The following is a 13,503-nucleotide window of genomic DNA, read 5'->3' on the forward strand; positions in this document are numbered from 1 at the left end:
CATTAGACCACACCCCTTCTCATTACAGAGATGCACATCACCTAATATGCTTAATTGGTAGTAGGCTTTCGAGCCTATACAGCTTGGAGTAAGACAACATGCATAAAGAGGATGATGTGGTCAAAATACTCATTTGCCTAATAATTCTGCACTCCCTGTATTGGCTGGATTTGTCTCTGAGTGTGTGTTCCTCATTTATTGCCTGTGTGTATGTACAACAAATGCTTAACACTACTTCTTTGATAAGCCTACTGCTCGACCACACTACCACAAAATAGAGCATTAGTATTATCTCTTTTTGCCACTATCTTACCTCTAAGGGGAACCCTTGGACTCTGTGCATGCTATTCCTTACTTTGAAATAGCACATACAGAGCCAACTTCCTACAACAACTGACTTAGCCCCAGCCCTACCAGCCTGTCTGCAGCATCAAGGCTCCTGCTACAAAAAAAGGCAACACATCCTGCAGGATGGACCAGTGACCTCTACAAACCCCAAGAGGACTGCCTGCTCAACAGAGGATCAAGAACTACCGAGGACAGCGGCCCTGCCCAGACGAAACTCAAAAAGGACCCCAGAACTGCCCCGGATCCGCAAGCCCTGACCACTCTGCACCCGACGCCCAAGGCCCATGTCCAGGTGGCCCACCGGTCCAGAGAAGAGTCCCAGGTGATTTCAACCTTGAGTCCACCCTGGGTTGATCCCTCCTGGCAATCAAGACACCTGCAACCTGAATCTAGAGGACCCCCCCCCCCGACCGCGACCAGATCCAACGAAGATTCCCAACGCCCAAAGATACCCCTGCACCTACTGTCCCCTGGGGAATCTGACCGACAGTCCAGCAACATCCAAAGGGCACTTCTCCTCCTTGTCCATCCTTTGGTTTTCTTGAAATTACCCCCTGGACCCAGCCTGCAGCATCTTTGTGACCCCAAGGTTCACCAATTGAAAAGCATAGGGCACCCAACACTTTGTTTGCACCCTGCTGCCTCCGTGCCGCTGAGGGTATGTGTTTGGTGCTGATCTGTGGCCCTACAGTGCTCATTTAAAACCCCAAGGCCTGTGCCCTGAAACCGCAGGTACTTCCCTGCAATTTGTTTTCTTCAGAGAATCCCCAATCTTCATTAGATTTTATGGAAAAACCTGATGCCAACTTTGACCTCTGCACCTGGCTGGCCATGTGCTTCTGGTGGGGCACTTTTGAGGTCAACTTGAACTTTCACATGTGAACATACTAACCCCCAAAGACTGGGATCGTAAGCGGAGTACTTACCTGTTAACTGTGCTAACACTTTGCCTCCCATAGGACTGCATTGGTTTCTAAGAGAAACTGCACTGTCAACTTTTAAAACTGAAAAGTGTTTCTTACTTGTATACTGTTTTATCTGCAAAACCTAAACAAAGTACATTTGATACATATGCTTGATACCTATTTATAACTGTATCTACCTGCAACAAAGACCTTTTAGTTCTAGTAATAAAGTAACAAAATATATTTTTGCTATATAAGAAACATTGGCCTGGAGTTAGTCATTGAGGGTGTGCCTAATTTCTTGACTGTGTGTGAACAAAAAATGCTTTGCATTGCTCTCTGATAAGCCTAACTGCTCAACCACACTACAACAAAAGAGAGCATTAGTATTATCTACTTTAGCCTCCGTTAAGCCTTTGGGGATCCAACACACCATACCTCATTTTTGTATAGTATATACAGAGCCAGCTTCCTCCAGTGACCACTTCAGCTCGTCCACCCTAGGGGGGTGGGAATGGCATGAAGTGGGCACACCTCCTAATATGCTTAATTTTCCCGTCTGTCTTGCCACCAAAAAGTGGGGTCAGGACATGGGCGTCGGTCATCTCTGCCATTTGGAGGGACCTGGGTCACATTATAAAACGTGGCTAAGCCTTTGAAACATCCCGCCCTGGAATGTCCATCCTGCCTGGGGGAAGTAACATTGACCCCACCCAGTTCAGGCTTTTGTCTCTGTAACCCAAGTGTGCTGGCTTTCACCTTAGGGGGGTCAGAAATGTGGCAAAGGCGGCTGAACTGGTCATGACCAGCCAGGTAACACACTAGTAGTTGGCAGGTTTTTGGGGGGCACCTCTGAGGTGCCCACTGGGTGCATGTATTGGCAACTCCAACACTGCCACTGTTGTGGGTTAACAAAATGATATATTGATACTAAACATCCCTATCTTTAGTGAAGCCATCATTTAGCTGGGGAACTCGTAGTAGCCATTGTCCAGCTCGTGTTTAAAATGGCTTCCCTGGTCACTTACTATATCTCAGAATTGACAAAGACATAGCAGGGGCATCTCAGCTCATGCAGATATGCCCTCACATGTAATATAATGAACCTTGCCTGAAGGCTGTAAGGCCTGCTAGAGGGGTGACTTACATATATTAAATGCAGTGTTAGGGTACATGGCGCACACAGGCTGTGTGCCATGTTGTGTTTTCCTTTTTGCCTGCACCATGACACATAGCCTGCAAAGGCAGCCTGCCATGTGCTTGGTGAGGGGTCCCTTAGGGTGGCACAATGGGTGCTGCAGCCCTTAGGGGCCCTCTTCCGTGCCCTAGGTACCAAGGGTACTACTTACTAGGGACTTACAGAGGGTGCTCAAGGTTTCGCCAATTGGAGGGAAAAAAACTGCAGTTTTAGGGATAGAGATCTGGTACTGTGGACCTGGTTAGCAGGAACCCAGTGCACTTTCAGTCTAAATTACGGCAGATACCAGTCAAAAAGTGGGGACTAACCATGCCAAAAAGGGTGCTTTCCTACATTCCCCTTTCCACTTCTCTTCAGGCATATAAGTCTTCTGTTGCATTTGAAACACCTGAAAGAAATTGTTATATTCCTCTTTTTTTTGCAGAATTTCTGCCTCGAGCCGCCTCTTTCTCCTCTTGATTCCCGGGGCTCTTTATTGGCGCTGAGCATCGTGGGTATTTTCTTTTCAACGTCAAAATTTCTTTTGATGGAGTGTCTTTCGCCACCTTCTTCGGCGTTTATCCCCTTCTTTTTTCCCTCAACTTCGAATCTTCTCAGCTTTGACCAGTCTTCGCTTTTCAATATCTTTTCAGGAGTTCGACCGCTTGCAGTGTCCCTGGACCAGAGAGGTTCTCCTGGTCTTATTTTGCCTTCAATCGTTGATTTTTTTCTAAGCCAAGGCCTCTTTTTGGCTTTTTGACTCAGATGACTTAGAGTCCACCCCAGAATTTTTTTCTGGTTTTTTTTTTTGTTCCAAAACTTCTCTTTCTGCCCTGACGGTAGCATTATCTTCATCATGAACTGCATGAACTGACAACCCTAAATCCTTCAATGATTGAGTTGGCTTCTAACCTTGCATGGTGTAGTGTGTCTGCCACTGCTTGTCCCTCACTCTGTGTTTTCGGTTTAAAATCTGCACAGGCCTCACAGTGTTCGCTGCTGTGGCCGAGCGATAGGCACAGGTTACACGCCTGATGTTTATCCTTTTGGGTAAAGCTGTGGTGGCACTTTGGGCAAAAATGGAACGGTGTCTTATCCATATCACTCAGAACAGTGAGCCCCCCCATCGGGTAGTTCTACAATAAGAGTTTGATGCATTATTTCAACACTCCACCTCTGGTACCTTCCTGTTGGTGGATTGTTTCTTATATATAAAACTTTCTACATCCTCTTTTCTTCGTAGTTTGGAGAGCCTTTGGCAATGCTTCCAGTGCCAACGGTGGACAAAGAAGATTCTGAGATGGCAACCACGACTGGGGGCTTTTGGGGAGGGTGTCTGATGTCAGAGGATGCTGGATAAAACACCAAATTGCGGAACGATTAACGCACAAGAAGAAAGAAAGAAGGAAAGAAAGAAAGGCAAAGAAGGCCTACTGGTATATTGGAGAATTCCAGTCGCAACCACTAGAACAATGCACAGCATGTGAATCCAGAAAAGATTTATGCTGCGAAACTATATGTTCGTAGCATGTAATGCTGTAGATTCAAATGCTCTTACATCTAGTGTTGCACCCGGATGTTTGCAACATGTTTTCCTTTTAAGTAGTTTAAGTCACACTTCAAATCTAGGAGACCTGTTATAACTCGACCTTTTGTCCACAATGCACCATAAACACAAGACCCCCCCTCAGACTGTTTTCCGCTCAGCATGAGAGAAATGTAAGTGGGCAGCATTATTGAAGACTGTGTTGTGCATAGTAAACAGAGTTAAAGGACCTGGAAAAGATCTGTGATCAGTGCTTACTTCATGGGAGAAGGGTGGGTACATGTGAACCTACAGCACTAAACGTTACAAATGAAGTTTACAGGGTAAGTAACTTTTGTTGTTCATAACATGTGGCTGTATATACACAGTCTATAAAGCAGTCCCTCTCCAGAGTAGTGCTATCAAGCAGATGATGGAGAGATTTGAAAAAGTGTTCTCAAGGCAATTTTTCCAACTAAAGCCTGCTGATATGTAAGAACATCAACAAAATAGTGCTGGTAAAGGTATGCAGTGCTCACCAAGCAGCAGGCTTGCAGATATACGCTATAGCAGTGGTTCCCAACCTTTTGACTTCTGTGGACACCCACTTTATTGTTACTGTAACCCGGGGACCCCCACTGAATAATAATTCGAATTTGGGGACCCCCCCCAATGAGTCATTACTGAAAGCTCGGGACCTAATAATCTGTTATTATTATTTAATTTTCTATGCAGTCGCGGACCCCTTGAAGAGGCTTCCCACAGGATGGGAACCACTGCGCTATAGGGATGTTTAACCAAGAAGACTAGGGTTGTTCCTGTTTTGCGTGTAGAGTGGGCTCGAGGTGGCAGGAGGAGTGTGCGCTTAGCGTTGGCTTTGCAAGTCTGTATGCCTTTTACTATTCACCTAGCAAAGCAAGCTCTAGAGAAGGCACCATACCCCTGTGAGATTTGGTGAAGGCTACAAAAAGCTGAGTGAATTTTCTAAAAGTCTCCCAATGTAGTACGGAAGCGCTCTCTTAAAATCCAGAGTGTGAAGTCCCCGTTCTATTACAAACTCTGGTTATGTGAAGAAAACAGGCAGCTTAATGATCTGGCTCACATGAAAACAGTGCTAACATTTTAAATCTAAGATGTCAACACTTTGCTTAAGGATGTTACACCGAGGCATAGACAAAAAAGAAGCTGAACATGTAGATCTGATGAAAAAGAGGCTACTTTGATGTGGAAAACTGGAAATGGATGATAACATTACAAACAGGAAACACTGTAGTAAAAGAACACTATACCAGGATCAATCCCCAGTGCATTTGAACTTGTAGTTGGCTTCTCATGCAGATCATCTGTCTGTTCTTGCTGCTGCTGCCTGAATAAAATGAATATTGTAACTAATCCAATACAAAAAAAAATTTCAAGACCACAACCTTAGAAAATATTGCAGAAATGGCTTCTACATTATTGCAAGAGGCACGTCCGGTCAATAATTGTACTTTAACAAGATGCTGTTTCTATGCTTTGTATGGCATCAAAAAACATCACCAGGTCAACAAAAGAATTGATTTGTTACAGAGCAAAGCCATATGAGACATCATCTTTTGAGGCACCATCTATGAATAAATATAATGTAGAAGTGTTTCTTTTTCCTATAATAGGCAAAAGTTAACTGATCTAAGCACTAACATAAAACTATGTGAATTGAAAATACTTTTGTTATAATTTCTATTGAGGTAAAGAATTCAGCATGTGCTTTTAAAAAAAAACTAACAATACACAGTCAATGGAATACTGTTCCTATTTTACCATTACCTATTGTATAATATTCACTGGCAAGGCTACAGTTACACTACTTTCCTTTGCTTTTGGTAGTGGCGTAACTAGGAAGGAAAAATTGGGACATGTGTCGTACCTCCAAGCATTCAGAATTTTCCTGAAAGTGTCAATTTAGAACACCTTCTTGTGGACAGCACCTGTTTAGGGTGTTTCAGTTTCAGAAAATGACAATTTCACTACGGAGTATATCAAACTACTCCAACTAGGAATAATAATGCACAGATAAGATTTTTTGGCATTACATGCTCTTTGTCCTAGATGTAGTATCTACTTCCTAAACCTTCAAATATTTTCCTTTAGGTAAATAAGTGGCAAAATCAATCTATTATTTTTATGCTCAATCTATTATCCCAATTTCTCTGAAGGTTTCTTCAGCCAGTGTCTTTTGGCAGTATTCTATGTATTTCCTTGTATAGTGCTCCATTTTTGAGAATTATTTTTAGTGCATTCACACCATTTGTTCATGATTATAAGATGAAGAACCACATGCTACGAATGACTCATAAACCTACCCTGCTGAAGGAGACAGGCGGACACATACTAAACATATAGAAAATGGATGATGGTGCTGACATTGTAAGGAAACACTGGCACCACAAACACATCCATAGGAATTTTAAGGTATTTTATGTACACTTCACTTTTCAAGATACAATTATAGATAAACGTACAATTGACTACTCTGCATTATGACAAGTGATTAGCAATGTTAATACCGTTTTTTTCCACCCTTAATTATAAGCTCTATTTTTACCACCCGACTTATTTCATTTTTTTTCCATCAGTTATCGTTTAGAAATATCATGACTCATGTGCATGCTATCAATGATGAACACAATGTTAACTACTGTAACTTACTGCAATTGAAAATTAATGAAAGTAAATAAAAATAAAAACACAAAATGTTAGTAGGTGAGCCAGAATTAAATGCTGAACAATAATTTTGCAGTAGCAGTCACAGGAACTATTTTCTCTTTAAGCTACAAGCACAATACGCACATTCAATGCAGGTCAGCAAAATATATGCTGTACAATAAAATCATTAAATATTTTAGTCAATACATATTTTATTACTTTTCAAAGAAGGCTTGTCTTCTCCTACGCAGTTCTTCAGAAGACAATGATTCTGTATGACTGAAAATAGACGACTGTTGAATATTTTCAGACTTGGACTCCCGAAAATCAATCTGAACACCTCCTAAAAATAAATAAATATATATAGTGTAGTATATGTGCAGATGTTTGCCTTGAATTACAGGTGGCGAATTCATTAATGTGTCACAATGCTAATTTTTTATCATAACAATAGTAATGAGTAGCAAAGGCCTTATGAATATGCATTCAATTTAGGTCAAGTTATTTTATTTTTTCATACATGGAAGCTATAAACAAAGATTTTTTTTATCCAGAAACCAATATGTGTAAAACGGCCTTGTGTGAATGGGCCCTAATTACTTTTCTTGAGAGACTGTAAGATGGGACATGAAAATTAGCAAGTAGGGATGTCTCAAAGATCGTTGTGCCTTACTATGAATATAAAACTGACAACTGTGATGAAATTCTTAAGCTAGTCTCCTTAGTTAGTGAGCCCAAAGCCTTTGTTTCTATTGGAAGATATCTCCTTCGGTGGGTTTTGCCACAGTATCGCTTGATGACAGTAGGAAGCTGTCTCGCTAGTGGACCAAAAAGAGGTACACTGTGCAAAGAGTCCAAGCAAACCCCCAGAGGAATTAGAGGTGAAGATGACACCCCCAAATGCTCTCTTTTTTGGTGGTGTAAGTGAGCAGTTAGGCATATCAGAGAGCAGTGCTAAGCATATATTGTACACTCAAAGGCAGTTAAGTGGGACACACACTCAAAATAATCTGACACCAGTTTATAAAAATAACACATACTTTTACATAAATATTGTTACCAAGATCACAGGTGGGTACTTCTTGAGTTAGGAATTTTCACAGTTTTGAAAAGTCGACACTTAGTGCATTTTTCTGAAGCTGCATGTTACCCCATGGGACAGAAAACATATACTGCAAACAGGACTTCACAGCTACTCACAGGACTGTTGTCGAGGACTTAAAAGTGAGTATGGGGCAGGGTCTAAGGCCACACCAACAGGTCACTTTGGGTGGCACTGGGTCAGCTGGGCACAGGGGTGCAGTTCAGTATTGGATGCCCGCTGAAGTCAATGGAAGATCAGTCAGATCAGAAAGATGCTGCAGGCATGGACTGGAGGACTAGTCCGGGTGAACCACCAAGAGGGCTCAGTTTTTACAATGCTCGGGGACATAGGGACACCAGTGGTCTTTTTCTCCTCAGCCTGGGGAAGTCAGGGGCAGAGGCATCTTTGACCGTTGGGTTCCCGCCACTGGTGACGGTTGCGGTAGAGAGGGGGAGCTGCAAGAAAGAGGCTGCAGGCGTGGACTGGGGGTCCAGACTACCTGAACCAAAAAGTGGGCTCAGGTCTCAAGAGACATGGGGATGAAGGGACACCTGTGGTCCTCATACCCTCTTTCTGGGGCGGCCGGGAGCAGAGGCACAATGGACTGTCGAGTATCCCGCCTGCAGATGCAGGGAAGCAGTTGCGCTGCTTCAAGGGAGATTCCTCCGGCAATCTGCAAAGATCTGACAGCTTTCACAGTTTCTTGGAGTCTGCACAGCAGCAGGATAGGTCAGTTGCTCCAGAAGAGTATGGTGCAGCAGGCAGGTGGGCAGGGTTGGTGCCAAGTCAGTCGTGCTCCTCGGTTCTTGGGTCAGCAGTCTTCTTTGACCACTTCTTTTGTGTCCAGTGGAGATCTGAGGTCCTGGTATCAGGGAGTCCCTTAAATACTCAATTTAGGAGCATTAAGGGGAGTAGTGGATGCTAGTTGATGGGCTACCTACCCCTGGGGTCACTACATCCCCTAGATGACTACTTCCTAATTCCACCACACACACAAAATAGTAGAATTCCTAAGTGTAGGAAGCTGGCCCTTTATGTGGTATGTGAATACAGTGTAAAGGGTCCAGGGGTTCCCCAGTGAGTGGACAGGGCTTGCAATGCAATCCCAAAGTGCTCAATTTAGGGGTAGTGTGCTCGAGCAGATTTAGGCTTACAAAGAGGAGTGCAAGCCATCCACAAATACACACAATAGTCAATAAATGAGACATGACTTAAAAATGAGATCCATGCCAATTTATAAAATAGCAAGTATTTTTGATAAATGTTTAGGCATTAGAGAAAAATCGTTCATGGAAGTACGTTTTTAAATAGGAATTCTTTTCACTTTAAAAAATGGACACAGAGCAATTTCCGAGTTCTGCAATGTTATCCTATGGGTGGAAAAACAATTTCTGCAACCAAGTGAAGTACAGAAACTTACAAGACCAATCTCCTGGAGTAAAGGTGAGTAGTCCAATGAAGCACCAATATTACACCCTCAGCGACACAGGGTCAGCTGGGTGCAGAGTGCAAAACGGCGTTGGGTGCCCAATGTGTTCCTATGGAGGTCGGGCACTCCTGGAAGAGGCTGCAGGCTAGGATGAGGTGTTCAGTTTGGGTGAGTCACGGAATAGGCCCAGGTCTTGTGATGCTTGGGGACGTACGAACTCCAGTAGTCCTCTTCTCCTCCGTCCAGATGCAGAGGTTTCTTGGACCATCGGGTGTCAGTCACCGGTGGCGGTCACAGTGGAGAGGGTGTCCACAGAACAGGCTGTAGACCTAGACTGGGGAACCAGTCCAGGGATACCAACGAGTGGGCTGAGGTCTCACAAGCCTGAGGGGTCGCAGAAACAACAGTGGTCCTCATAACCTAGGTCCGGGGCATCCGGGTGCAGAGGTGCAGTAGACCGTCGGGCTTACCCTCACTGAAGGCAGTCACAGTTGAGGGGGACCTGCACAAAGAGACTGCAGGCGTTGGAATGAAGGTTGTAGTGGGGAAACCCACAGTGGATTTTGACTCTGGAGAAGCTGGGAACCAGATTGGCACTGTTGGCACACTTCAAAACAGGCTGGGAGGCTCGGGTGCAGTGGTGCTGTCCAGGGGCCGTATTTGGAGGTCTGGGGTCCTCTTCAGCAGTTCTTAGGTGCCTACAAGAATGCAGAGAAGCAGCTCTGCTACTCCACGGGAGTTCCTTGTACTGGGGTGAAGGCTGGCAGTCTTCCTGGGCTTTTGGAAGTTCCAGCCGCTGCAGGACGAGGTCTTTCTTGCAATTGTCGAAGTTCACAGGCAGGTTGGCAGGGGTGGTGCGGATTCCATCACTGATCTTCAGTTCTTGCCCTTTAATCTCTGGGGTATCTTTCTTCTTCAGGTCAGCATGGATCTGCTTCTCTGGTGCTGGGAGCTCTCCTAAATACTGAATTTAGGGGGGGTTAGATGTGTGGATGTCAGTAGCCAATGGGCTACTGACCCATGGGGTCACTACGCCCCATATACGAACACTTCCTGTGGGAAGAGGCATAACCCTGTCCTAGAATACCCAGGAATGCCATCACAAAGATGGCTACTTCTGAAAGATCATGTCTGCCTCGCAGTAGCCCACCTCAGGTGTGGTACTAGCCTGGAGGTGTCACGCCTACCTGATAAGCTAATTTTACCGTCTGTCTATGTATCAAATGAGCTTTGGACAGGAGGGGTGGCTCCCACTCTGCCAGATTTGCTTGTTGTCTTAGGAAGGCTAATCAGCAGGTCATCCTGTGGAAAGGGGGGTGTTGCACCCTCTTCCCAGACAGGCTTTTGTTCTGGGCCTCCTGAGAGCAGAAAGCTCTCACCCTAGGGGTCCAGAATGGTGTCTAGGGTGGCATGCTGGTCAGCAAGCACACCAGAGGCTGGTAGGGTTTCAGGGAGTCCTCTGGGTGCATGTACTGGTAAATCCTACACTGGCATCAGTGTGGGTTCACCAATATGAGATGTTTGATACCAAACATCCCTATGTTCAGTGACAACACCATGTAGCAGGGAAGCTTGTATTGACCAGTGTCCAGCACATGCATTTAAAATGGCTTCTCTGGTCACTTACTATGTATGAGAATCAACAAAGACATAGGAGGGGAAATATAATGCACCCTTGTCTTGGGGGTGCAGGGCCTCCTAGAGCAGTGACATATATATTGCATGTAGTATTAGGGAACATGGCACACTCTTGTCTGCACCAAGACACGCAGCCTGCAATGGCAGGCTGTCATGTGCTTGACGAGGAGTCCCTTAGGGTGGCACAATTTGTGCTGCAGCCCTCAGGGACCCTCTTTAGTACCTCAGGCCTAGGTACTAGGGGCTACCATTTGCTAGGGACTTAGAGGGTTCTAAAGGATTTGCCAATTGGTGAAACTGTGCAGTTTTGGGGAAGAGATCTGGCACTGGGGATCTGGTTAGCACTAAACTAGTGCCCTTTCAGTCGGAATTACATCAGATACCAGACAAAAAGTGGGGTGGTAACCATGTAAAAAAAGAGCCAATTTCATATACTAAGTTTGTGTTTACTTCAGGCTGGTCACCCTAGAGGTGTGTCCAGCCTGCAAGTGCAACACACCTTCTGCATAGATCATTTTCCCGCCTGTATAGGCGCCAAATGGGCCCTGGCTGTGGGGTGGGGGGGGGTGGGGTGGGGGGGGGGGGGGGGGAAGGTCAGGGTGTTGTCAGCATCTCCTCACCTCTGAGGGAAGCCAGATCCACATACCAAAGGTGGTGGACTCTTTGGAGCCCCCTACCTTGGAATGCAGATTTGGAGGTCAACCTCCTGGGAGGACTGTGCAACACATCTTCCAGAGCAGGCTTTGTTCCGGACTGCCCGAGAGCAGAGGCTCTCACCTTTGGGGGTCAGAAACTCATCTGTTTGTGGCAGACTATTGGAAACCAGTCAGTCAGCACACCAGCAGTTGGAAGTCTTTTCAGGGAGCATCCCTTAAGTGCCATTTTGGTGCATGTATAAATAAAGCCTTCACTGGGATCAGTGAGAGTTAAATAATATGAGATGTTTGATACCAAACGTCCCTAGTTTCAGTGAAGCCATCATGTAGCTGGGGAACTCATGCTGACCAGTGTCCAGCAGATGCGCTCAACATGGCTTCCCTGTTCACTTATTATGTACAAGAATCGACAAAGACATAGCAGGGGCATATCTGCTCATGAAGACATGTCCTCACCTGTCATATAATGCACCTTGCCTTAGTGCTGTAAGGACTGCTGTAGAGGTGACTAACAAATACTAAAGGCAGTGTTCAGGGACATGACACACAAGTGTGTGCCATGTTGTGTTTTCACTTTTTGGAGCACCTTGTCAAGCAGCCTGCAGTGGTAGTCTGTATGAGTTTGGTGCTGGGTCCTTTAGAGTGGCACAAATTGTGCTGCAGCTTTTAGGGGACCCTCTTTACTATCTATGCCCTGGGTACCAGACACTTACTAGGGACTTACAGGATGCGAAAGGCCTGGTCACTTGGGGGACCAGTGGTCTTGATTTTGGAGAAGGAACACTGGCACTGGGGACCTGGTTAGCAGGAACCCAGTGCACTTAAGTCAAAGTTGCATCACAAACCAGGCAAAACGTGGAGGGACTTCTGCAACAAGAACTCCTTTAGTTTCCTAAAATGCCTTCATGAAAATTGACTACATGTCCCACAATCCTGAGTTGCTCAGTAACCTACATGAGTCACATGACATTGGCATAAAAGAAAGAATGAAAAGATAAGTAAAATGTTCATGCTCCATGAGCACTTTAAGAAAATGAACATTTCCCATAACCATGCTTTATCCAGTGACTGTCAGGAGTTACATGACTTGAACATAAAAGAAAGGGAGAAAAGACCAGCAAAATACTTGCCTGTGAGAAAGCCGTTGGCCAAAACGCATCAGGTGTTTTTGTTTGCACTTTATGTAACAATATGTAACTTGCACAATACACAATTTGTACCACCTTTAGGGGTGTGCAGGAGTTCATCGGAGTGAGCAAGGAATTGTGATAGCAATAAGCATTTGAGACTTAACTGGTCCTGCACAGTACGAAAATGAACACTGCACCACCTTTCAGTCTGAATAATACAAACGAAAATGACTACACATTACTGTCATGATTATTAGGACATTTAAAAGTGGCTCACCACAAAACTCTCTAGGCTCTGGTCATTGCTAATGTTGTCAGAGCAAGATGGTGTTTTAAATAAGAATATATTTTTCTTTATTTTTGAAATGCCTCTATCTTGTTTCTTGCCTGGTGCAGACCACCCAACTCCGTTGTGTCAGTAGCCTTCTACCTCTGAAGGTGAACATCCATGCCTACATTTTGCGTGAGCAAAGATGTGAAATCATTTGCAAATTCATTTAAATTTCACTTGTGCTGCCAGTTAAAGCTGGTGGAAGGACGTTCTGGTTTGCAAAGCATTATGTTTTGCATAGTAGTGGGCAACCACCTTTAATTTGAACCTTCTCTGGTGTGCTAAACTGATATTTAGTCATGCAAGATAAGAGACAACCCCATCATCTATTTCTTTGATTCAGTGATAAATACAGAAGTATCTCCTTGAGGCAGATAAGGCAGACTATATTATATATGAAAAAAAATTCTACCTTGACATCCATGGATAGGGGGCTTGGTAACCAGAATCCTAAATGCTTACCCTGATTTTCGGGGCAATAACTTGAACTAAGAGATCACTTACCGCATAAAGATTCTTTAGTTCCTACTGGAAGAATCTCCATTTTGCTTAGTTGGGGAGAAATGTAATCAGGTATTTCGTTTCTTCTAGTCAT

The 13,503-nt window shown here is 44.5% G+C and overlaps 1 protein-coding gene across 5 annotated transcripts in view; it reads right to left on the minus strand.

Moving 5' to 3' along the window:
• The window catches only part of ATXN3 (ataxin 3), a 237,313-nt gene that overhangs the window by 38,174 nt on the left and 185,636 nt on the right, over window positions 1-13,503 (minus strand). For 3 of the 5 annotated variants that reach the window (XM_069208199.1, XM_069208198.1, XM_069208197.1), the window contains exons 9-10: window positions 6,860-6,983; window positions 5,245-5,321 (exon numbers count right to left, since the gene is read on the minus strand). In XM_069208199.1, the coding sequence (XP_069064300.1) occupies window positions 5,245-5,321; window positions 6,860-6,983 (201 nt within the window). The remainder of the gene's footprint in view (window positions 1-5,244; window positions 5,322-6,859; window positions 6,984-13,503) is intronic. The other 2 variants (XM_069208200.1, XM_069208201.1) reach the window with 1 other exon arrangement.

This window comes from Pleurodeles waltl, chromosome 9 (genome assembly GCF_031143425.1).
Source record: "Pleurodeles waltl isolate 20211129_DDA chromosome 9, aPleWal1.hap1.20221129, whole genome shotgun sequence".
Lineage (NCBI taxonomy): Eukaryota > Metazoa > Chordata > Amphibia > Caudata > Salamandridae > Pleurodeles > Pleurodeles waltl.